The sequence below is a fragment of the Loxodonta africana genome, chromosome 12 (assembly GCF_030014295.1).
Source record: "Loxodonta africana isolate mLoxAfr1 chromosome 12, mLoxAfr1.hap2, whole genome shotgun sequence".
Classification (NCBI taxonomy): Eukaryota; Metazoa; Chordata; class Mammalia; order Proboscidea; family Elephantidae; genus Loxodonta; species Loxodonta africana.
Genome location: NC_087353.1, coordinates 28,189,377 through 28,216,255, shown reverse-complemented (window position 1 = coordinate 28,216,255; position 26,879 = coordinate 28,189,377). Strand labels below are relative to the sequence as shown.

At 40.8% G+C, this 26,879-nt stretch overlaps 1 protein-coding gene across 5 annotated transcripts in view; it reads left to right on the top strand.

Annotated features, from left to right (window-relative positions):
- The window catches only part of CYRIA (CYFIP related Rac1 interactor A), a 149,417-nt gene extending 122,894 nt beyond the window's left edge, over positions 1–26,523 (top strand). For 4 of the 5 annotated variants that reach the window (XM_023550435.2, XM_064295053.1, XM_064295052.1 and 1 more), the window contains exons 5-13: positions 7,850–7,971; positions 9,182–9,287; positions 11,128–11,264; positions 11,635–11,712; positions 11,893–12,009; positions 12,099–12,178; positions 13,855–14,074; positions 21,096–21,166; positions 23,255–26,523. In XM_023550435.2, the coding sequence (XP_023406203.1) occupies positions 7,850–7,971; positions 9,182–9,287; positions 11,128–11,264; positions 11,635–11,712; positions 11,893–12,009; positions 12,099–12,178; positions 13,855–14,074; positions 21,096–21,166; positions 23,255–23,318 (995 nt within the window). In that variant the 3' untranslated portion in view covers positions 23,319–26,523. The remainder of the gene's footprint in view (positions 1–7,849; positions 7,972–9,181; positions 9,288–11,127; positions 11,265–11,634; positions 11,713–11,892; positions 12,010–12,098; positions 12,179–13,854; positions 14,075–21,095; positions 21,167–23,254) is intronic. The other variant, XM_003411894.4, reaches the window with a different exon arrangement.
- Positions 26,524–26,879: the final 356 nt, after the last annotated feature.

Sequence of the window (26,879 nt, the reverse complement as noted above, 5' to 3'; positions counted from 1 at the left end):
CCAGCACTGCAGTTGCCACATAGCAAGTTCTCGGTAATAAATTCATCTGATTGACTTTCCTCTAATTTATAATCTTTTGCTTCTTCTTTTCAATTCTGGATTTTGTCCTCCTCTCATACCTTGTCGGAGTACTATTTAGGAAATATAGAATATTTTATCCGTGTGTCAGAATTGCAGGGAGAAATCAATTTGTAAGTCCTGTGAGCCACTGTCATTTGATCATCCACTGCCTGGGACACTGTCAGAAATCAAGCACTGTTAGGTTTCTTTTGAAAGTGTTTATTTGTACCCACTAGTTTGCAGTTCTGCTCATTGAGGATTTTAATATTGTCATACATTTATTTTATGTCTTATCCCGTGTCCAGCATAGGGCTGGGCATGAAGTAAAAGCTTAGGAACATTGATTTTGATTGATGCTGATCAAGTGACTATATGCAGAGCATCTCCTGCCTTTCTGGCATCAGGCAAGAACAGTAGGGGTAAGGGTGAGGTCTTCTTGGTATGGGAAGGAGACCTGGCTGGGGGTAGAATGGGGTACATCATAAGGAACATTAGAAGAACATGACCTGTTCTTCAAGCAGTACATAATTGTATTGGGCAGATAAGATGTAAGCATGTTGAAGAGATGAGACAACAGTACAGGCAGGAGAGAAGTCTTCAGTTGTTAGAACATATAGCAGGTACTGGGCTGGCCAGAAGTCGTCCAGGTTCTAGGGTGAGGAAAAATGGTTCTTGGAATATCGGGGCTCAAAAATGGTTTTCTTATCAGACAGATTTATCTTATGAGCATAATAGGAACACCAAGAACAATAAGGCAGGGGTGTTAAGAAAGGAATTGTAAAGCCTCCAAATCATTGTATTCTCAGAAAGGCTCTGAACATTTTGACAATTATCTTTTGGTACTACAGGCTCCTCCTCTTTAAAACAAAGGAGGAATGAGTCAGATTAACCTATTAGCTGGGATTTTTCTGTTGACTCAGACCACTTTGTGCTACTGCCTATCTCTTCTTTCATCTGGTAGTCTCATCTGCTAAAATTGTTCAAAGGAGACTAGATAATCTCAGGAGAAGAGAAAACCCATTGACCCGTTGAGTCAATTCCGACTCATAGCAACCTACAGGACAGAGTAGAACTGCCCCATAGTGTTTCCAAGGAGCAGCTGGTGGATTCAAACCACCTACCTCTTGGTTGGGAGAGGAAAGAGGAGAGAAATAAGAGATGTATTTCGATCTAGTCTCCTCACTTTACAAATGAGAAAAACAGACCAGCCTGGGGAAGCAATTTATTAATGGAATCCAGACATTCAGTCACAATGATTCCCTAAGTTTCTAGCACTTTTTTTTTTTTTCCTTAAGTCCTTTTATTCTGTAATGTCAACATCCTTATAGCTCTGCCAGCTGGGAGCAGACGGAGCTACTGTTAGCTTCTCTCCATTTTACTAAGAATGAATCTGAGGTGTAGAGAGATTAATTTGTTTGCCCCGACGTCTAACATTCAGTGAGTGGCAAAGCTGGGGAGAGGACCCAGGTCTTCCAACCTCCATCCCTGGTCACCCCCCACCCCTTATGATACCACAGGGACCCCACTGTGTGTGTGTGAACAAGACAACCCTTCAAGTACTTTAATCCTCCCAGCTCTTTTCAGTCCTTGGTAAGATTGTTCCACAGGAAAGGACTATGCACTCTTTGTGGGATGACTGATGTCCCTGTAAAAATAAATATGTCAGCCCAGTCACACTTACATTTTCCAATGGACCTTTGCAATTTTATGTTGTTTCTGTAAGCAGTTAATATTCTGCTATAAATCATTACCCATTGTACATACCCAAATGTTAATAATAGGTAGTTATTTATGTTTCTTAGTTTATCCTGAAGGGAAGAGGGGTTGAAGGAGTGAGGAAATGAAGAGCTACAGGTTTAATTTATGGCTTTGGTAAATACCTTTTGCTGTACTTCTCTTTGGTGTTTATACAGTGGCCTTTGGGGTGCAGAGATAGCTATATATCCTATTGATGAAATGCCAGAGCTCCCTTCAAAACCAAAGATATTACCAAATAAATTGTGTTTTCTACACATATTATCTTAGGTTAATTTGCTTGATTCTCTGTCAGATTTTGCATGCACTCTGAAATAGGTCGTTAGGAGGAGGAATGTGTGCTCCTGGTGTGTTTGAAGACAGAGTAAGTTCTTGGCCGATGTACAAAGAGCACTTTTATTCGACGACCCGTCTCCATTATGAGCCCTGTAGTTGTGTTCTGTGGTAGATTCACCACAGACATTCCTGACAAAGCATATTGCCACCTTCCTCTCCAGTAGCAGGTAGAATAATAAACACTCTAAATAAATATCACTGTAGTCCACAAGGAAACCCTCCAATCTGACTCTGGTGACACCAGAATGCAGGGGCTCATATTCACCATCACTAGCAAATGGAGCCAAAAAATAAATATGTCCCCTGCAGACAAAATTAATCCTGTTTAACTACCATAACTGATAAATGAATATTTCTTCTGTTACAAATTGTAGGCGCTTTGAATTTAGTGAGTTCTTGACAATAAATATATGTATGCAAGGTCATGACGCACATGATACATTTTCATACTTTCCACAAAGGTAAGTCCAGAACAGGGGTTTAAATCATTGCCTGGGTAATGGCCTGGATAGGCTTGTCTCAGGGCTCCTGGAAGTATTGGTTTCTGAAATTGCCAGTGTAAATCACAGGGATTTTTAACAGCTTCATTGTTAGACAGCAGTAGTCCCAGCTTTGTCTAACCATTCTCCTCAATTTTGTTGAAATAATTGGTAATGATTAGAAGTTTAGAATGTGACTCTTAGCAGAAACATCACCAATTCAGTAGCCCAGGCTGAAAATAAAGACCCATTCCGAATCAGTAGGATTAAGCATGTGTTTCTGGGTGGGTGTTTGTGTCTTTGACTAAAGGTCAGTCTTTGTGTAAAAAAATACAAAACCCATAGTATAGAATTCCTGTTTACTCAGCAAATGCTTTAGGGGGTTGCCAATACGTTAAATATAGTAATTTCAATCATCAATCCTTCAGAGCCTCTGGATACGTTCTTTGGCACCTGAAAACACAATGAATTTTAAAAACATGGTCACCAATTGAATGTGAATATGGAGAACGCTAAAAATATGGACACCAACACTTCTCAAAGGGATATTCCAGAAAGCAAAATGGTAACAGCTTAGGACTAAAAGAGGAAATATAAGTGTAGGTTTTTACTCTGTCAGACTCAACAAATGCCGTCTTAGTGTGCTAACAGCCCAAGAAGACATTGAAATCATAGGTAAATATGGATGATTTAAAAACATAGGTGTTAATGAAGGTGTGAATAGCAAATGTGATTGTAGGTAAATGCATACATCTTAATGGTAACCATTAGAGATGTAACAATATAAAAACCATTTGGGGAGAAGAGGCAGAGGGGAGGATCTAGATGTAATAGGACATGCATTTCTTTCGCTGCTTCCCAACGCCCACCATTCACTCCAATTTTTAATTTTTTTTTTTAATTTATTCATTGATTCATCAAATGTTTATTGGGTTTAGGGCAATATATGGGGAACTGAGTACAAAAATGCAGACCCTGTCCTGAATGATAGGCAGATGAACCATCATATTGTGAGAAGTAGATATAATTCATTCAATTATTATTCAGCAAAATTTTCTTGATCACTTAACATATGCCAGGCACTGTATTAGACTCTGGAAGTATAATGTCAAGTGAAACAGATATGACCAGAGCCCACAGACTAATGGATAAGATTCTTACTACCTCGTCCTGACAGTCTGATCACTTAGCTGGAGGATGAAGGTAGAACTTCCATTCCAAATGGAAATCATGGACTTCTGTAGAATTGGAACCAATGTTAAATGACACCTAAGGTTATACAGTCATTTTCTGATTTAAAAAGAGAGACAGACAGACTGACAGAAAGATTGGAGCTTCTCTACTCGTGATTTGAGTGCTCTGTGAATCCAGGCTTACGACAAACCTAGCCCAGAGGTCAGGGACCATGCTGTTGGCACCAAAAGCCTAATTATTAGCTGAAAAGGGAGATGACTTCAGTTCCATGACTGGGGAAAAAGGAAGAAATAGGATGTCCAATCAGTCTAACAAATTATGGGATAAAATGGGTCAACAAATTTCTAAGCCCAGATTAAAGAAGGAATGATGGGTTGAATTTCTCCCATCCAAACCCACCACTGCTGAACAGGCCCCATGAGAAACATTTCTAATATGACACTAGGAAATCTGCCAAGAAGAGTAGTTTCCCAGAGAGGGGGACTGGGGACCGAGGGTCTTGTTTCACAAATCACCCAGGTGGCAAGAGAGAGTTACTATATCTTGGAAGGTATTCACCACATCTCCCAAGTTTGTTCCTCAGGGCCTCCACGTTGCTAGCCCAGGTGGCACATTGTGGTTATATAAGTGTCAGAGTTGATTTCTGTTAGGAAATGTCCCATAACCTGGGATAGCCTATCGTTAGCTGGTACCATTCTTAAGCCACCCTATCGAAATTTTTTTTTTAAGAGCCATAGAATTTATATATATTTTATTCTTATTATGTCTGTTTAACTTCGAGGAAACATCTGAGAAGTTATATAAATTGATTTCAAACCAGGATAAAGCAAAAAACAAACAAACCAATTGCTGTCGAAAGCAAACCATTTTCATAGAGTTGATTCCCACTCGTGGTGACCCCATGTGTCTTAAAGTAGAACCATACTCCAGAAACTGTTATATTTTAAAGCACTTAAGAAAGGCCTGTTTTTAAAAATTGAGTTTGAAAACTTTCTTCTTTTGTGTTTAATCATCAGATTCTTGTTTGTATTGTTTCCCCAGCTCTCCTCTCGTAGCCCACTTAGTTTTAATTCTGTTTTGTCCAAAACTTATCAAGTGGTGACATGCTAAGATTCAGTCATGAGACAACGAAGATCAAAAAGCTTCCTCTTCTTGACTCAGAGTGTCTTTTTTTTTTTTTACCCCACATACTACTTTATAATTATATTGAAATTGACTTATAAGCCCCTCAGAATCTTAGTTTATGGGCTCTATTTTGTTTATCCTTGTTAAACAAATATCTCTCTAGGAAATTATCTTTGTTTAGCTTGTCACTTTTTGATGTATTCATCAAGAGAGGGAATGGATTTGTGTTAATGAGTATTTCATTTTTATTTGTTTTCTAGGATCATTGCTTTGTGCTTGTGTGTTCTCTTCCTTGACTTTTCTTCTTATGGGAAATTACCAGCATTAACTTGAAATTCTGTTCCTCTGAAATGCTTCCTGTAGTTACAGGCTTCCTACTTTGGGTGATTGTGATTGTGGGTTTCTGTTGAAGACACACATATCCTTTTGAGAACAGTTTTGGAATGCAGGAAAAGACAAACCGTAAGATGGATTAATATTGAGTGAGAGTAATGACGTACCTGAGAAAACTTAGCAAATGTTTATGGAAACCAGTGGACCTGTAGAAACGGATAAAGGAGCAACTAGATTCTTTTCTCCCTTCTTTTTCCCAAGCTAGACTATACACTCGAGCCTCCCTGGTCTCTGCCCTCCTCCTGGCCCAGCTTTGCAAACTTTTATTCATGCCGCCCTCTCTTCATGGGTGCACTTCCTTTGACCTCCCATCTACCCAGCTCAAATCCCACCCCTTACATTAAGCTTTTTTCACTCCTCCCAGGCCACACTCATCTTTTCCTCCTCTGAGCCATCTTGCATATGTACGTTAAAAAAAATTTTTTTTAATTTTTGTCTAGTCAATTCCAACCCATGGCAACCCCATGTGTGTTAGAGTAGGACTGTGTTCCATAGGGTTTTTAATGACAGATTTTTCTGAAGCAGATCACTAGGCCTCTTTTCCTAGGCACCTCCAGTGGACTCAAACCTCCAACCTTTCAGTTAGCAGCTGAGTGTGTAAACTATTTGCACTGCTCAGAGGCTGTACACGTATTCCCAAGTTGAAATCTGTCTCAATCCTAGAATGATTTCAAGTTTGCAGAGTTTCTGGATGGTCTAAAAGGGTCTGTGATTTTTAATTTTAAACAGAATTACCATATACTTGTGAGTTCCACCCTTCATTTCTCAGGTTACACTACTAATATCTTAGGTCTTAAGCAAAACCTGGCAAGATAAATGGTCTAAAGAACTCCATGGGCATGACTTGTCGAAGGTCTCACCTTGGGTTAACATGAGTCCAGCAGATGACAACTGAGTAGATGTAGCCACATCTGGCCCAGCCCTTACTCGGACAGCCTTTCTGAGGGAGACTCGTTTTTGGTGACCCATCAGCATGGTCATTGCCTGGCTTAGATCTCACCTGTATTGTGAATTATGGCTTTTATACACCAGAGTAGGGTTAGGGAATTATTACCCCTCTGCACCTCCACAAAGATTAGTCAGAACTGAGATTGGATTTGGAGAGTGTTATACTAGGTACAGCTCTCTCCTTGTGCTTTCATCAATGAAGTCAGCTGAGAGAATTCAGAGCGTAGGATTTAGATATTTGAGAACAGAAGTCTATGAAATGACATGTGTCTCCTTTCTCCATTACCAGTGCCTTTGTTTTAGATCAGATGACAAACTCCGTACTAGCCAGGCAAGTGGCTATTCTACGGGAATTGTGAGATAAATAAATCCGAATCTTTATCACCACTTAGTCTCCACCATAGATTATCTCTGGGGTCAAGAACCACAGGAATGAAATCAAGTAACAATTTACTGATCAGCTGAGGGCAGTTTCCTCCTGGTCCTTCTGTGGCTGTTAGAACATGTTCTTCATTTATGTAAGCTTGAATGTTTCACTTATTTTTCTGTGGGTAACATTCACAGTCAAGACCCAAGATAAGCAGAACCACAATTTTTAACATGAACCCCTTGTACCTTCTTTGTCAAAACTGTGGAGCAAGAGTTCATGTTCAGTAAGTCCCAGTGCCCCCACATAGCAGTGTGTTCTAGAAAAATACTTCTCTCTCATGGATTTGATGGATTAATTATCCAGTTTTTCAGCTTATTTTTTAATATGAAAATATAAGGGGACTTATTTTCCCACCTGTGCTCAGATTCGCAGATTTTTCCGTGAAATCATAAATATTCCACAGCTTCTCCCATTAAAAGCAGACCCCAAAAGACAAGGTTTATTCTTTCTATCACCCAGGGCGCTGCTTGGCACGTAGTAAGTGTGCAAAACATGTGTTCCACACAAATAAAATCAAATGGGTGCCTACAAGGATTTCAACATGGTTAGCTTACTGTGTGCAGAAAAAATAGTGAATATTTTGAATTGAGCAATGGGCAGAAGCTTTGTTAATTTTCTCTTTGCAGCAGGCTATTACATTAATATGTAAATAAATCCCAAACTCATGGGAAGAAGATAGGATCATCTAGCAGATAGAGCTGAACGCCAGTGTTTTTCCAAGCTGTTTGTAAATAAATATAATCATAAAATGAAAAATAAAAGAAAACATGGCTCATATTTGACTGTTTGAATGTTTTCTTTTGTCCATTGCACTTTAAAAAAAATTTTTTTCACTGCTAAACTAGGAAAATGTTTTAAAAATCAGAAATAAATATAAGAAACATAGGATGTTTTGTATTTTATTGATCATTACTAACAGTATGGCTTTTGAACTACCACCTTATTTTCTCCTACATAGAAAATCACAAATTGACACAATATGTTTTTAAGAAAATTAACTTCTAACAAAATATAAGTAAATTGATGCATTGTAAAGTGATGTGTAGAAAAGATAACTGATGGGGTAGGATGAAAATATTTTGTTTGTAAACTCAAGCTTCCGGTGTCTCTTGGTTTCCTTGCTGCTTAGATGCCCAGCCCACAGAAGGAGAGCGAGAAATATGGAACCAGATCAGCGCGGTCCTCCAGGATTCTGAGAGCATCCTCACAGATCTACAGGCCTACAAGGGAGCGGGGCCAGAGATCCGAGACGTATGCCAATAATAATACTCAGCTGACAGCACCCCAGGAGAAGAAAGGAAAGCCCCACATGCACACACACAGCAAGAATAAGTAATAGCCCTAGTATTTCCTAGAGTACTAGGAAAAGCAAGGAGGGTAATGTGTCCTTAAAAAAAATATATGAATGGCCCCTTTTACTCTAGTACATTAACCTGAGCAAAACAGTGCTGTAGACCGTGTAAAATATTAGTTAGCCATTCTCTTCTTGTATACACATTAGATACCACAGGACTCACATTTAAACAATAAATTGTCACCATATTACTTCGTTGAAGGAATACTTACATGTAAAGTCTATGAACAGCAGTTGAAATATGAGTTGTGAGGTCTGGGTTTACATATGCTTTCCAACATTTTGTAAGAATTTTGGCAGCTTGCACCAGTGTCACAAACAATAGCCATAAACCACCTCACCTTAAGTAGCCTAAGGTCTGTTATCTCGGAATGTCATATGAGATAAAATAAATAAATAAATAACAAAACGATAACGCAAAAAAAAAAAAAAAAGGTGAACAGTCAGCTTAACTTTCAAAACCTTATAATGCTTTAAAGACAAGAAATCTCACACTCCCTTTATTTAAAATACTTAAGCTTTTGGAAATATCAACAAACGAAAGCACGTGTGTACGCACACACACACCACCCACCACTGTCCCTCTGAAAAGAACACCACTGCCATCACAATTCCCAAGCTGATGAGCCCCAGACCAGAGAGGCAGTTTTTCTAGTTGGGGTCACCATTTAATTTAGCTAATTTCAGGAACACTGCAGACTGGCATATTATACATATAATAGAGAAAGGAAAATACCTATAGAATTTACACTTCATAATGAGCACTAGCTCTACTTTAGAAGAATCAAATGGTGATGGAGGAAGGGTAAATTGCCTCTACTTTCGATGTGACCTTTTCCGTATATATATTATCCAGGCTAACAGAAACAAGTCCAATAACACAGAATCTAATGTAGAGTCATTTGCATTATGTTGGAGTGTTAAAATCTCCATTGTATATGAGCATCTTGGGGGACAGTCCCATGAACTGATGCAATTTAAGTAGTATATATTGCAGAGTACAGCAGGGATTGTATTTTCTGCTAAAATCATTTCTCAAGCTTTAGGGAATTTGATGCGGAGCTTATTGCTTCTTTTTAAGGAGACAATTCTGTCATGTTTTTGTAGGCAATTCAAAACCCCAATGACATTCAGCTTCAAGAAAAAGCTTGGAATGCAGTGTGTCCTCTGGTTGTGAGGCTTAAGAGATTTTATGAGTTTTCCATAAGGCTAGGTGAGTATGTGTTTAGAGTGCTCGTGACCCATGTGTGAAGCTTTCTGTTGATATTTGAGAAGGCAGGAGGAGAAGCTCGCCATATTGGAAAATGTCTCCACATCCATCCACTGTGTGTGATGAGAGACCATTCATGGGTGGCAGCACCTGCCATTCTCATTTCTTTCAATCCACCACCAAGTTCCTTCCCTGAAGTTATTGGCCCATTTAGTGTGTCTCTACTGGTAGATATCCCTTTGATTGTGGTCTCAGCTATGCCCAACTTTTAATAGTTTTATGGCAGGCTAATCACATTTCTGAATGACAGAGAAGTTGGGAGATACAGGTTACCTGCTAGGCTAAAAAAGAGCTTGGCTTGCTGGAGTCATTTCATGAATTTAATGTAGTGAAATATGCCCTTAAGCTTAAAAAAACACTGCACAGGTATAGCATGGTTTTGCAGAACCAAGAATAAAGCCAAACCTGTTTGACAGTAGTCTCAGCATGACCAGCAGTGTGATAATAACTGCTCCCCACAACAGTAAAGCTCTCTCAGGCTACATTAGTTAATATAGTATATCTAGATCAAGGAAAGGAGTAGTCAGGTTCTATTCTACTTTTGCCATGAGTGTCACATTTTAAGAGAAAATCAGATGAGTTGAAATTCTTTGAAGGAGTAACAGGCATGATGTTGAGATGACTCAAAACTAAGCCCAAAGAAGAGTAATTGAATGAACTCAATTCAATTTTACAAGGAGAGAGGGCTTCTGAAGGCTTTCAGGTAGAAGAGAGGTCAACTTCTCTCTACATTTTCTCAAAGTATAGGTCTAGGCCCAATGCTTGAATCCCAAGGAGCCAAGTTCCAGTTCCACGGAAGAAAAAAGACTCCTCAGAATCAGAGCAGGTCAAGGTAGAACTGATTGCCTCATAAGACAGTGTGTTCCCATACATGGAAATGTTTATCAAAGACTAAGGGCGTCCCTTGTAAAGATACTATAGAAGACATTTAAGGACTATGTAGAGCAAGAATTGGCAAACTTTTCTGAACATATAGTATTTTAGACATTATGAGCCACACAGTCTTTTTCACAACTACTCAGCCTTGTTGTAGCACAAAAACAGCCATAGGCAATACATAAATGAATGAATGAGTATATATTCCAATAAGACTTTGTTTATGAAAACAAGATGTGAACCAGGTTTAACTTGTGGCCCATAGTTTTCCAACCCCTAGTATATAAAAAAAAAAAAAAAAGTATAAAGGATTGACTAAATGACTCTGTGCTGTTAGAAACATATCAAAGAGAAAACTGTAGGGAATGCTTATAAACAGACAAGTGGGAGTTGTGAGCTGCAAGGGCAATAATGGGAGAAGATACGGCAATGGGTGAGTAGAAGAATAGTCCTGGGATTAGATTGGAGCGTAGATGCAGAAGAGCTAATATGAGACCAAAAATCTTTTTCTGCAAAGCATGTCATCTGATCCGTGTGTTCAGGACTGCTGCTTTATCTCATCCTGTATTATAAATGGATATCTCATGTACATAATCCAAAAGCACATATTTGTGGTTTTCTGGGAGTGTTTGGAATTAAGACTACTAAGTGTGTGAGGCTTAGAGAGAGAGATTTGCAGAACTCTGTGGCCGGAGGAGGCTTCTGCAGTGGAAGCAGTCTGCTTGAGCACGTGGGCCTCCTAGTCCTTGTCCACACACATCAAATCTCGCTCAGTTAGGGGGAGAGACATGGAACGGGAAGACCCAAGTAGGTTCTCTCCGAGATTGTCAACTGTGGCTGAGAATTGTGCTATTTGAAGGCTCTCTGTTTATCACCTCATACATATATTTATCCTTTTCACTTTCAGAAAAAGCTCTTCAGAGTTTGTTAGAATCGCTGACCTGTCCACCCTACACACCAACCCAACACCTGGAGAGGGAGCAGGCCCTGGCAAAGGAGTTTGCGGAAATTTTACATTTTACCCTTCGATTCGATGAGCTGAAGGTTAGGCCCAAACTGCCTTGGCTCTTTAACAGCAAACCTTTACTGAGTACCTACTGTGTGCAGGCACTCTGCTAGTGTTCTAGGATGGGGAGACAGACAGATAAATAAGACATAGCTCCTGTCCTGGAGGGACATAAGAGGCGGTGAGAATTTGCCTTCAAATATACTTTACCTGGAGTCTGGTCTACTCTAAAAACTGAGAGTATTTTAAAACAAAGAAGCTACAAGTACTTGTTTTTTTTAATCAGAAGTTGCGTTGACTCTTGTGTAACAAAAAAAAGTCCTGGTGTATTTACAAAATCTAGTGTCCTAATGTATATCTCCTTCTGATGCTGAGAGACGACTTCCTTTCCTCTCCTCTGGATTTCAGATGAGGAACCCAGCTATTCAGAATGACTTCAGCTACTACAGAAGGACAATAAGTCGCAACAGGATCAACAACATGCATGTGAGTCCTCGGGTTCCCTGGACCATTCTACCCTTCTCCGTGGCGATTTTGTTTCCTGCATCTGGAAGCACACAGGAAAAAAGACTGCTTACCTGTCTGTAATTCACTTTCCAGAGGGCATTATTTGAGGATTTTAACCATCTCTTTACAAGTTGCATCTTCTCTTCTTATTTTCATCAGCTAGACATTGAGAATGAAGTCAATAATGAAATGGCCAATCGAATGTCCCTCTTTTATGCAGAAGCCACGCCAATGCTGAAAACCCTTAGCAATGCCACGATGCATTTTGTCTCTGAAGTAAGTGAGGTTGGGCAACAAATGTTTTCTTTTTAATTGCACATAAAAGCTGCTAGCAGGGCTAACATACGTTTGTGTCTCCCATTTAGAACAAAACCCTGCCCATAGAGAATACCACAGACTGCCTCAGTACAATGACAAGTGTCTGCAAAGTCATGCTGGAAACTCCGTAAGTTAAATCAATAAAGATGTAACTCATTGTCATGAGTCCACCCAGCCAGGGCCTGTTGTCCCAGGAAGAATATCCGTTGATGATGATGGTGATAACAACATCTAACATTTGGGTCTACATGGTGAAGTTTACATGTATAATATCTTATTTAATCTCATAAAGAACTTTGGGTGATAGTTGTATGTATCACCACTTTGTAGTTGAAGAAACTGAGGCCCCAGTTGGGTAATGGAGTTCCCAAATGTTGCATAGATAATTAGGTGTCAGAACCAAGGCTCAAATCAAAGATACTGATGAAAACACGTAAGGAGCAAGTGGAGGGTTGGGTTAAATGACTGAGCATTACTAGAAATCCATTGGAGAGGAGGCTAGGGCAAAGATTTAGAACCAAGAGTAGATGTAGTAAGTCTCTTGCAAGGATAACAATGGAGGTTTCTCTGTCTCTCCCTGTCTTTTTTTCTCAGCAGTTTCTTTGTACGTAAGAGGAGCCTTGGTGGTGCAGTTGTTAAGCTCTCAGCTGCGAACCAAAACGTTAGTGGTTTGAACCCACCAGCTGCTCAGCCAGAGAAAGATGTGGCAGTCTGCTTCCATAAAGATTTACAGCCTTGGAAACCCCATGGGGCAGCTCTACTCTGTCCCATAGGGTCACTTTGAGTCAGAATTGACTCAACGGCAACAAGTTTCTTTCTACCTAAATCAGTTCCTCACTTAAAAAAAAAAAAGTTTGATATTTTTGAGGATGAGGCAGCATGGTGATGGGAAAATCTGTACTTGAAAGCCTGGATTCCACCTGGGTCTCTGGCCCCTCATCTGCCAATGGACAAGTGGTCTGACCTCCCTGGACCTTGGTTTCCTGTCTAATGACGGGCCCATAATGCCACCTACCCTGCAGAATGTTTGGGGAGGGGGGCAAAGCTGTCAACAGGAAATTTATAATATCTGATGCCCTGTTCAAATTAGGGTGGCATTAATTTTGAATATTTCGCTTATACCAAAAAAAAAAAAAATACCAAAGTTAAGGTGTAATCCAAGACAGAAGTAGTGATCATCTTCATTGTGGTGCCAATTCATAATGAAATAGGTGCTAAGAAAGCCTGTAGAATTGGCCTGAATTATCTTAACCATCAGGGCTCCTGTCCAGGTAAGCGAATTAAATTCAAACTCCACAAATACTCTCAGCTCAGTGAATGGTATGTGATTTCTTTTAGGTATCTTTGCCAATCCAATTCCATCTGCAGTCTGTGTCTAAACAAAGGAGGTTTCTGTGGCTAGAGACATGATAGCTGCTCTGTAGAAATGAGCCTGATTGTTTTTCTCCATGATGAAGCCATTATTCTCTATAATCGTGGACAACCAGAGAGACCAGCTATAAAATATTCAAGATTGATGGGCAGGGGAGTGGTGTACATGATCAGCCGGCCTGCTGAAGGGCAGAAGAGAAGAGAATTTACTGCCCTCTAATTTACCTTATTTTCACACTGAATTGCTCTTTGGATAGATTCAGGGAGAATTATCATCATGGATTTCTTTAAGAGCATATTAACCCAGTTGTTGCAGGCCTGGGATTGTTCTCAAGAGAGGATTGAAGGAGTCTAAAGTAACCAGTTGTGGGGCTCGAGGTGAACATGTGCCGACAAGGAAGTAACACCACTGCTGTCTCCCCTCTCTTCCAGGGAATACAGGAGTAGGTTTACCAGCGAGGAAACACTGATGTTCTGCATGAGGGTGATGGTGGGGGTCATTATCCTCTACGACCACGTCCACCCAGTGGGAGCTTTCTGCAAGACATCCAAGATTGATGTAAGAACAGCTAAGGAGTGGGCTTTCCAAATAAGAGCATGCGAATGGTGGCAAACAGACCCTGCTTCCCCCCTTTCTGCTCCTCCCTCCACTGTGAGTAATCTTTCCAGGATACACCCCCCCTCATGGCAGTTGTCTTCATGGCAAGAAGTCCAGTCTTCTCTGCGTGCTTACAACAAAACATCCCAACCTCCAGAGGTAGCAGGGATGCCAAGATGCTGATTCCCTCAGCCTTGGTGCGGCTGAGAAGATGAACCATCACTGAGCTTTAAGCTGCCCATTCCATTTACACACACAAATAAACCGAAAACCAAACCCATTGCCGTCGAGTCGATTCCAACACATGGTGACCCTATAGGACAAAGTGGAACTGCCCCTTAGGGTTTCTAAGGAGTGACCAGTGGATTCAAACTGTTGACCTTTTGGTTAACAGCTGTAGCTCTTAACTACTATACCATGGGGTTTCTACACACATATAATACATGCCTTAATGTGAAAAGAGTAGGGGGACATTGGGACATACTGGATTATAAGACTCCTCAATCAGATCCCAAAGGACCCTTCCAGCTTCATGTCCCTCCACTTCCTAACTTTAGCTCTACCCAGTTTCCATGCCTTGTCACCTTGAGTGTGCTTGAACCCTTCCTCCTGCCCAGCATGCCCTTCCTCTTCTCTGAGAGGCAAAAACCTCTTAGATACTCCTCAAATATCACTTCATCTAGTGATACATTTCCTGTGTCCTGCATGGGTCAAAGCCTTCCTTCTCTCTGACTTCCAGAGCACTTATACCATTTTGTATTTTCTCACTTCCTTACAGACTCTGAGCTCTTTGTCACAGGGCAGAGGCCATTATTTATAAACCTAATGTCTGCTCTACTGGTTCGCACGGTCCCTAGCACCTAGTGCATAGCACTCAGTCAATGTTCTGAATGAATATAATCAGAAAACAGATTAGTCTGAAACTTTCTTGTTGGTTGTGGGATAAAGCATACGCCCACCTTAGCCCAGAATTTGCCTACAGCATCAAACCCCATAGTGTGTCCATTGGATTAATTTAATGCCTTTTAAGTGCCAAACAGGCGCTCTTCTTACTGACTTGCTAGCTTCTGCTGACATGGCTAAGTTCATTCACCTGTACAGATTAACATCTCTGATGCTCCAGCACTGTGTAGAAACTCAAAATGCACACAGTGGCCAGGGTTCTTAAAAAATGCAAGGAACTGAAGTCTCAATGAAAAGTGCAACTTGGATTATTCACTTTGAGGCTTTGGGTCCCCAACAGAGTTAGGCAGAGCTCTTCAGAGAGTACTCATGACATTTATTTTATGCTTTTTAATAAAGTCGTTTTTTTTTTTTGGTTACTGTAATATATAGATAACAAAGCATCTGTCATTTCAACAATCTTTACATGTACAGTTCAGTGATATTAAATATTTTCATCATGTTGTTCAGCTATCACCACTTATGACGTTTTTAATGTATTTACTTTCTGTTTACCAAGAAAATAAGTAGTTGGTATAGAAAATTTGAAAAATACAGAAAATCAAATGTATCTCTCATAACCCTTCCACTGACAGATGACCCCTGTTAATAAGTCAACATAACTATGTCCCTTCTTCTTACGTAGATGTTTGTGTGTCTGTTTGCATGTACTTAACCAATTAGGACCATGCTATACGTGTCATTTTAAAGTGCATTTAATTCGCTTTAAATTTATTTTGGACATTTTTCTTAAATAAATATATTTACTGTATTCTTTGTGAGGCTTTAACATTTTTAAGATTGAGTATAAATAACTCTTTGAGTGACTTTATAACTATCATTTGAATGTGTATTGAGTTTAGTACATGGTAGTCATAGGACAAGGAGTCCTGGTGGTGCAGTGGTTAAGCACTCAACTACTTACTGAAAGGTCAACAGTGCAAACCCACCAGCCACTCTGCGGGAGAAAGATGTGGCAGTCTGCTTCCAGAAATATTATAGCCTTGGAATCCCTATGGGGCAGTTCTACTCTGTCCTATAGGGCCGCTATGAGTCAAAATCAACTCAACAGCAAATGGTTTTGTTTTGTTTTGGGTTTAATCATAGGACATTCCAAATTACCATAGCTTTTTTTTTTTTTTTTAATTTGTCACAGAGTTAACCATTAAAATGACACTGGGTACAATTATGTCTTGCACCTTAATTTTTAAAACACTTGGTTTTACTTGTCATTTACTGAATATTTCTGTTGAGTTCATAAATAATGTATAATGTAAAATCTAACCACACATAGTCTTTCCTTTTTTAAAAATTATTTTATTATTGTATTTTAGATGAGGGTTTACAGAGCAAATTAGCTTCTCATTAAGTAATTAATACACATACTGTTTTGTGACATTGGTTGTCACCCTCACAGCATAACACTCTCCCCTTCTCAACCCTGGGTTCCCCATTACCAGCTTTTCAGCGGTCCCCTTCTGCCTTTTCTTCCTTGCCCCTGGGCTTGTGTACCAATTTGATTTCGTTTTGTTTTATGGGCTTGTCTCATCTTTGGCTGAAGGATGAACCTCGGGAGTTCAGTACCGAGTTAAAAGGGAGTCTAGGGGCCATGCTCTCAGGGTTTTATCCAGTCTCTGTCAGACCAGTAAATCTGGCCTTTTTTTTTTTTTTTTTTGTGAGTTGGAATTTTGTTCTTCATTTTTCTCCATCTCTCTTTGGGACCTCTAACCACACAGACTCTTGATGAAATTTACTTGTGTGTGAAGGTCTCATTAAGAAAGGTTTGTTCATATTGGAAGTTGCATGTGTCTCCAAGAAAATTTCAGGTTTGCCAAATACAACCATATTCAAGATGACCCATCTCTTTTAGTGACATAAAGGGTCTTTTCCCAGGTCTCTGCATATTTCTAGACCAGTAGTTGTAAGCACTGTGTTTATAAATCTCTAGAGTATCAGCATCAACTGTGAATAAACAGGTATTTATTTGTCAGACCCTGGAATAAATATTCTATAAAAACGTATTGCCATCGAGTCAATTCCAACTCATAATGACCCTATAGGACAGAGTAGAACTGCCCCATAGGGTTTCCAAGGAGCAGCTGGTGGACTTGAACTGCTGTCCTTCTGGTTAGCAGCCATAGCTCATAACCACTGCTCGAGCAGGGCTCTAAATAATGTATATGCACTTCCAAAGAACGTGCCCTGGAGTGCAAAACAGATGCGTGGTAAGCTTTTGTGACCCAGCTGAGGGGGAAATGCATCTGCTTAGAGGCAGAGGCAGGCAGGGACCAGAGGGCGATGTTTGAGGTGGACCTCAAAGAAGGTGTAGGATTTTCTCAAATGGGCAGAAGAGTACTCTAGGCAGAGGGAGTTGTCAGAGTGCCATTAGGAGACTAGATAGCAATCTTGGGTGCCAGGAAAGCCAGGCTAGAGGTAAGATGTTGTTTTCAGCTGTTTTCCTTAGAATCTCATGAAATGACCTAATACGCACTCATTCCTTAATCCTTGTCCCTGCTCAGACCTCACCCGGAACTCTAGACCCCACTTCTCCTGAACACCTGAAACATGAAATACCCCAAACTAAATGTTATCCTGTCCCCATAATCTGCTCCTCCTCTTGGGTTCCCTGCCTCAGGTGTTCCACCATCATCCAACCCATCTCTAAGGCAGAAACCTAGGGATTATTCTAACTTCCTCCCTCTCCATCAATTTCCATACCCTGTCAGTCATCAAGTCCTATAGAATCTATCCAGATTAATCTACCCATCCCTCCCTTCTCCATGCCCACTGCTTCCCTATACTCCATACCCTCGTCGGCTCTCCCTGCACCTCGTAACTAGTCTCCAGATCACCAGTATTGCTTCCTTCTGAAACCTTTCCATATTCACCACATTACCAGATTGTTCATTGCCTCTCAAGCTTTCTCCATTTTCTGTAGGTAAAGGTCTCAAACTTCCTAACATGATATTAAACCTGCACTTGATCTGGCCTTGTCTACATCCCTGGCTACATCTTGGTATTCCCTACCTTGCACCCAATGATGTAATCATCCTGGAATAGACCTAGAAATCCCCAAAGTGTACTCACTGGTCTTTCATCCCTTTCCTACATCTCTGTTCCCATTGATCCTTAGGCTTGTTTTAGATGATGATTCATCACACTAGGATAATGAGTTATTTGTCTCTAGTCTGTCAGTGGTCCATGGGCTTCTTGGGGGAGGGACCAAATCTCTTCATCCCTGGGCTTTATCCTATCCCTGGAACTGAGCAGGCCTGGGGTACCCATACCTGGCTTGTTGTAACCTCTCTCCGCCCCGTGCCCATGACAGACATCTCGAATTGACCACATTCTTTCTTGGTGAGCCTATATGTGACCCCCAAATGATTCTCAACCTTCTGCTCTCGGCTGTCTCCATCAATCTCTCAGGGCTTATCAGGCCTTTGAGATAAAACTTTGATATGCCAGAACATGACTCACAGAAAATACTTGTTTTTAAGTGTCATTGTAAAAGAAACTCTTAGTATAACCAAATCCAATACACTACATGAACATCTGAGTCTAAAATGAGTGATTCTCATCTTTGGAAGCAAGAAAGATTCTTGCTTTGCCAAAAAACCCACTAAAGAATATGAATAATATAATGCAATCTATATAAATTTAGTTTTCATCCACTTTCCAAATTATGAACAAATTGCATTCCAAAGACACAAAAAGCTAATAAACTTGCTTATGTTCCTCGGGATACTAAACTAACAAGCCTGGGTAAAACCCAGCCATCATGGCTCCATATGGTTCATATTCTTAACAACTGTTCTTTACTGCCTATCAAAGCTGATTAAGATGTAGATGGGCACCTCTGGGAGCATAGAGCCTCATGAGGGAGACAAATTAATTTGGGCACTGAGATTTCCAAGGCTGCATAATAAGTGCCAAAATATGGTGTTCAATGCTATTGAAATATGAACAAAGATAAAACGTTTGACTGCAACAAGTTAGAAGGAGATGACCTTTGAGCTGAGTCTTGAAGGATGAGTAGGCAGACAAAAAGGAGGTGGGGGCAGACATTTAAGTGGAGAGAACTGCATATTGAGAACACAAAGGTGGTAGTTACTACTACCTGGTGGGGGCAGTGAGGTCAAGAAAGGCTTCCTAGAGTTGGTGACCTTTAACTGAGTCCTAAAAATATTGTTAAGTGTTTGCCAGTCAAATAGCTGAGGGAGGGAAAGCATTCTGGGCAGAGAGAGGGTAAAAAATTGTCATATTTTAATTCATGGAATTAATAGTAGCTGAGTGCCTGATACAGGGAAAGTCTTGGCACTTGGCTCCCAGAGTACAGAGACAAGAAGATGAAAGTCTCAAGTCTTTGTCTCCAAATGCCAGACAAGTAAAGTAATACAACTACAATATAGTGGGAAGAGTGATATGACTGAGAGTAGTACAGAATTTTGGAGAAGCACCTCACCAACCTGGGGGAGTAGAAAGGGCTGTTGGTTGCTCCTGTGCTAGATTCTATGGACAGAAATAATGTGACATTATCATAAAACCAAAGACCAAACCCATTGCCAACTCATAGCGACCCTATAGGGCAGGGTAGAACTGCCCCATAGAGTTTCCAAGGCTGCAATCTTGATGGAAGTAGCCAAGGTGGCAAGGTAGTTAAAGCGATTGACTGCTAACCAGAAGGTCAGCAGTTTAAGATCACCAGCGGCTCCGTGGGAGAAAGATGTGGCAGTGTGCTTTCGTAGGGATTTACAGCCTTGGAAACCCTCTGGGGTTGGTATGAGTCAGAATCGATTCAACTCCAGTAAGTTTGGTTGTTTGGGGTAATTATGGAAGCCAACTTCCATATCTTTCTCCCGAGGAGCAGCTGGTGGGTTCCAACGGCCTACCTTTCAGTTTGCAGCCAAGTGCTTAACCACTGCACCACCAGAGCCCCTTTAGACATTATAGACAGATGCTATTATGTTGTTGCTGTTGTTAGGTGCAGTCGAGTCGGTTCCAACGCATAGCGACCCTGTGCACAACAGAGCGAAACACTGCCCAGTCCTGCACCATCCTTACAATCATTGTTATCCTTGAGCTCATTGTTGCAGCCACTGTGTCAATCCACCTCGTTGAGGGTCTTCCTCTTTTCCACTGCCCCTGTACTTTGCCAAGCATGATGTCCTTCTCCGGGGACTGATCCCTCCTGACATGTCCAAAGTATGTAAGACGCAGTCTCACCATCCTTGCTTCTAAGGAGCATTCTGGTTGTACTTCTTCTAAGACAGATTTGTTCATTCTTTTGGCAGTCCATGGTATATTCAATATTCTTCACCAACACCACGATTCAAAGGTGTCAATCCTTTGATCTTCCTTCTTCATTGTCCAGCTTTCACATGCATATGATGAGATTGAAAATACCATGGCCTGGGTCAGGCACACTTTAGTCTTCAAGGTGACATCTTTGCTCTTCAACACTTTAAAGAGGTCCTTGGCAGCACATTTACCCAATGCAATGCGTCTCCTGATTTCTTGACTGCTGCTTCCATGGCTGTTAATTGTGGATCCAAGTAAAATGAAATCCTTGACAACTTCAGTCTTTCCTCTGTTTATCATGATGTTGCTCATTGGTCTAGTTGTGAGGATTTTTGTTTTCTTTATGTTGAGGTGTAATCTGTACTGAAGGCTGTGGTTTTTGATCATTAATTAGTGCTTCAAGTCCTTTTCACTTTCAGCAAGCAGTATTGTGTCATCTGCATAACACAGGTTGTTAATGAGTCTTCCTCTAATCCTGATGCCCCCTTCTTCTTCGTATAGTCCAGTTTCTCGGATTATTTGCTCAGCATACAGATTGAATAGGTATGGTGAAAGAATACAACCCTGACACACACCCTTCCTGACTTTAAACCAATCAGTATCCCCTTGCTCTGTCCCAACAACTGGCTCTTGATCTATGTAAAGGTTCCTCATGAGCACAATTAAGCGTTCTGAATTCCCATTCTGGATGGATAGCTTCCAGCATCACACCAACACGCGACCCCCCACGGTACGACAAACTGACAGACACATGGGGGAGATGCTTTTATGGGTAGGTAATGTTATGGATGAAATTGCCAAGATACTAAAAAAACCTTGTGCTTTCTCTTCCTAGATGAAAGGCTGCATAAAGGTTTTGAAGGAACAGGCCCCGGACAGTGTGGAAGGTCTGCTGAATGCCCTCAGGTAAGCCCCAGCCACTGACCAGGGGACAGCTCCCCTGCAGACCTCTTGCACATTTATCATGCTGCTTGGGACTGAGGGTTAGAGCACCAGGCTTAACCCTTTGTGGATTCTAGCACTTTTAACTTTCTAACAACCCGATGAGATCAGCATCATCTTTAGCATTCCTTTTTCACAGATGAAAGAAATTGAGGCTTAGAGAAGTCAAGTAACTTGCCAAAAGACGTGCAGTAAATGGCAAAGCTAGGACTTAAACCCCAGTCTCTTTGACCCCACAGGTCATGGGCCCTATTCCTGGGCTCAATGACTTGTGATCAGTGGGCTCATTTTCAGAAGAGCTTCAGTTTTCCTTCACCAGTGGTCTCCAGCTCTACACATGAGAATTATGTGGGAAGCTTTTAAAAACACTGATACTAAGGCTCCAACTCAGACCAAATGAATCAGAATCCCTGAGGAAGGGGCCGAGGCACACAGTTGTTCATTGTTCAAAGCTCCCCAGGTGACTTCCATGTGCAGCCGGAGTTGAGAAGCTTGCTCTACGTTGTCCAGATACCTGAGCGTTTGCTCAGCCGTGGCTTGTTACAGATACTCACAGCTAAATACTAGTCCCCAAGCACCTCCATGCTTTCCACAGCTCTCTGTGGCTTAATTTACTTGAAGGAAGGGATTCTTATTGTTTAGTTGTGGTACATCTACACAGTGTTGAATCACTACTACTATGCAACTGATTCTGACACTGGATTGTGATCTGGGAGGTTTATGATTCCTCCTGTATTATTCTCCTTTGATTTCCCTAGTTCCACTCAATGTTGTGTATGCAGTAAGTGTTCAATAAGTATAAGTGGAAAGGATAAGTGATCAGTAATTCTCTCCATACATATGTAGAGTGTTTATGTTTAATATTCCACTTCCAATCACATTGTCTCATTTAATCATTGCAACTCAGATAGGCAAGGCTAGTCTGTTATCTCCATTTGATAAATGAAGGAACTGAGATGCACATGAAGTAAATAATCCAGACACTGAGGTTGATGCTATTTTGAGGAGGTGCTGAGTCATCACACATCAGAACAGATGTAGCTCTACCGTAAGAACCTTCCAGATTCTATGGGTAATCCACGACTTTCCCCACTGGTGCCCATTTTACACCAGGCTGGCTTTCTACATGCAATAAAAAGGCTTTAGCTTCTGAAGCTTTAGAATTTCTCAAAGCCTCACTCAATGGAGCAAGACTTTATTGAGACAAGATGTTAGGTGGTGAGTTCTGAGTGCTGGAATTTGTATCTCCTGTAGAACACGTGATAAAGCGAAAACAGCACAGGCTTTCAAGACAGCCAGACCTAGGTTTGAATCAGAAATCACAAATGGTCCACAAATCACAAATTGCTAGCTGTGCGATCTGAAATGAGTCATATAACCTTGGTGAACCTCACCTTTCCCATCTGTGAAATGGAAGCATTAACCTCTCCTGCGGTTATAACTTGTAAGGATTTCAATGAAAACTTAGATCATGTGCCTAGAACGTGGTCAAGGTTTTATTACATGCTAAGTCCCTTTTCCCTTCTTTTCACATACTGTTTCTAAAGCAGGTTGATGTTTGGATACGCACTGCACCACTTTTTTGTTTGTTTATTTGTTTACCTGTATATTTGCCCCTTTGCGGTGGCAACGAGGATAAGAGTTGTCACAAAGTAGGAAACTGTCACCTCATAAGTTTGAGGTTATTTTGCTCTGAAAATCCATGTTTTTGACATCTGTGACTTCACAGGCAAAGCCTAGATACTTGATATTCTGCACTCAATCAGGTGAGGACTTCCTCCCCAGAAAATGAGAGCCTTAACATCTCTTCTGTGCAGTTAGTTGATGAGATGAAAGATCTACAAAATTTCTTTGGAAGGAAGAAGCAACTATTAAATCTGCCAGAGAATACTCTGGGCATTGAAGTGTGGCGCTTTGTCTTAAGAAGCAATCCAAAGCTTGATTTATAACTATCCATTGTGCTTCCCAAGGTAAAGATGGGCTGGCGAGTCATTACTGAAGCTTTAGGACAGCATTCTTTGCACACTGACCTCCATCCCTCTTTCCACCCAGGTTCACTACAAAGCACTTGAATGATGAATCTACTTCTAAACAGATTCGTGCAATGCTTCAGTAGAGCACTGCTCAGAGAAGAGGATCTATGTACTGACCTCAGAAGATGTATATGTTTACATAATTTAATACAGATTGATGTTAATACTTGTGTATTTACATAACCATTTCCTTCTTGACACTGAAATATATGGACCTTAATTTGTATCCTGACTGACTCAATCCAGCACAGCATAAATTGACTTGAGAGCCTTACCTTTGATGTTTGAAACGAAAACCCCTGCTCCAAAGGCAAATTTTGGAGACTTTTGCTACTGGAGTCCTTTAACCACACCTGTAACAATCAGAAATCCCTAATAGTTTGTGATAGTGTTTTAATTCTAGATGTGTCATCGCTCTGGAAAGTATAGTTATAGAAACACAAAGTACGCAATTTTCTGTCTCGGCTCAGCTATGAGAAACACAACTGTAATTCTGAGAGAGGGAGAGGAATCCAAGAAAAGAAAAATGCATGTGTGGAGAATCAAACCCAAGTGTTTGGAATTCAGCACGCCCCCCTCTCTTTCCTCAAACTGCAAAGCACACGTGCAAGTTTTCTGTTGACACGTGTTTTATTCATCAGCATACTCTCTTTCTGTCTAGATTTATTCCCCTCTAACATTCACTTTTAATTTTGCAACAGGAAAATGAACCTGTGTTTTAAACTGTGAGAAGGAAGTAGAATGCGTAGGTGCGCTGCTGTAGCTGGGCTGATTGATGAAGGTGATTGTCTTGGAAGTGGGAGGCAAGTGGCAAGGAGGGGCACCCAGACAGCAGGACAGTCATCACTCTGCTTCAACCCCCTGCTTTTAAGGACAAGGACAGGGAACACTGGCTTTGAAATTATGGATATGTTTTCTGACCTTTCAGTTCTCTGCTGAGTGCTGGAAGTGCCCCCAAAACCAATTGTCATCGAGTTGATTCTGACTCATGGTGACCCCATGTGTGTCAAAGTAGAACTGTGTTCCATAGGATTTTCAGTGGCTGATCTGAACTGTAGCTCACCCAAACTGTCTTTTGAGGCACTTCTGGGTGGACTCAAACTTTCAACATTTTGGTTAGCAGTCAAGCACATGAAACTTTCGTACCATCGGTGGACTCCCACCCTTCCTACTGGTTAGTCCGATTCTCTGTGGTCTCTTTATGTGGAGACAGAGGTCTAGGGCACTTTATTAGTTAGCAGAGAACTGGAGGAATTGGAAGGGGAAAAAAAATCAAAACTATATTTTCTAGATGCCTGATATTTAAAAGCCAGCTCCTCCCCCACCTCACCGTCAGCCTGTTGCTCTGTCTGCCCTGTGAGTATCTGCATTCTAGTCCTTGCCCTACAAGTGAGTCACGGTGTGATCTTGGGAAATCTGCTTCAGCTCTCTGCATCTTATCTTCCTCATCTATAAAATGGGTGATAATCTTCAAGAGCCTTTTTAAGGCCACAAGCCAATAAAATGACTGATTCCACCTTCCTTCTTTAGTAAGCAGAGTCTAGTAAGCACTACCCCACCTTATCTTGATAATTAATAACAGTACAAGGCCTTGAGTTATTATTATTCTGTAGATCAAAGGGCATAGAATGGAATCTTAGAAAAGTTCTATTCTGACCTCCAATGGAAAATGAGCCACAGAGAATCCAGTTACACAGGCTCACCTCCATGTCGGACTAGAACCCAGGGTGCTTCAATCCTGACTCTATGCTCTTTTTTTTATTCCACAATGTGGCCTATGGATACATAATATAGGATGGGGTCAGACCTTTATAAATAAACCCTTAGCCTGGCCTGTATTATTACTTGTATATTTCTGACAGAAGAAAGAATAGCCCAGACAGTTAGTGAATGAGAGTCCCAGAAGTTGGGTCTGGATATGTCCGGGTTTGGCATCATTACCCACATCCCAAGGAATGAGCTGTCAGCTACCATTGCTTTGTGGACTTTAGTGGCCAGCTGGCATTCCCTGGAGTCCTCCAAAAAAGGGGGAGAAATCTTGTTTGTTGCTGTGGTTGTTCTTAAAAAAAAAACAAAGAAATGCAGACAAGTGGCAGAACAGTACTTTTGTACAGATTCCTTGGTCTATATCTAAGTGCTAGTCAGCAAAGAGAGGACAGGCCCTTTTCCTTGGAGCTTTTCAGGCTGACCAAGGCTGCTTAGGTGGCCATTCTCTCATCAGAACAGAAATACTGTAGATAGCCTTTGGGATCTTCTCAAACCTAGGGATTCTAAAACCCTAAAGGAAGGTAGAAAATGGGATAACACCAGGTAAACAAATTCAGTAACCATTCAGTTTAAGAAATGTTCTTCTATTCAGCAGCCACATGTTATGCTTGGGCAAATAACTGTCAAGGCTAGAATTACAGAAGCAAATAATGTTTACAGGCATTGGGTCCATTTTCCTGCTTTACCAGGTGAGGAGATTAAGGCTTGGAGAGAGGGAAAGGCTTGCCAGCCATCACGGAATTAATGAGGCACAGACCTGGCACTTGAACCCAAGTCGGGTGTTTATACCGCAGCTGCCTCTCAACTGGTTAAAGGAGAAAATGGTAGGGGTTATATGTCAATTTTTTAAAAGAAAAAATATATATAGCAAATAGTTGAGCACATTTGCAATTTTTCTTTAGAATTTCTATCAAATAGGACCAACCATATGGGAGAGGCTGCTAGCCTGCCCCAGTTTAGCCAGGCTACCTTATCTCATAGCCATGAGGCACCAACACATGGATTCTGAAAAGCCCAGGGCCTGAACTGTTGCCTTTGTTATCGTTAGGACAGGTTAACTGAATGTCTGTGATCACTAACAGGTGATGGGCCTTGGGTCCACTCCAGAGCTACTGTGGGAGACAAATTCTTTTAACAGACTGTCCGCCAGGCATCAGAAGTCCTTGAACATCCCAATTATTTGTGCTGCATGTACATGTGTGCAAGACCTGTGGGTGGTTTAGGAGAAAGTGCTAGAGACAGTGTCAATATCAATGTTAACCATATTTCATATTTGATGTCTCCTTGTTTTTAAATAAACAGTGTTTTTCATGGCTCTGATATTTATTTTGGGCAAGCAACAAGGTAAAAATGACATTTTTCAGATGCAGTGCTGCTTTGAAATTATAGCTTTGTTCTCAGAAACCTTTCATGTGCCAGTAGGAATTGGAAAAAAAAAAAGTGGAAATGAATATTTTTAATTGAACTGACCCATTAAAAAAAAAAACTTTTTTTTTTTTTTTTTAGGCTTACGATATTTAACAGTCAGAAAGTCTTGAATATTACCTTTTCACTATTAGTATCATCTTCACCAGCATCTGCTCCCAGTCTTCATTCACCATGATATATAGGTATTAATAGTAAGCTGAGCCACTTAAGACATCATCATAGTTAAGTAAAAAAAAATTCCATACTCCTACCAAGGAAAAAGGAAACATGCTCAATCTTGGACCCCAATTGTGCAATATAATTCAGAGATTTCCCACTGAATCTTGTATCCTAGACAGCTACTAATTTTTCTAGATGTCAATAATAAACATTGGAGTCTTACCTTAAAGAGCCAAAAACTTTGGAACCCAATTTTCCTGCTACATCTATGAAAACTGTTACACACAGAA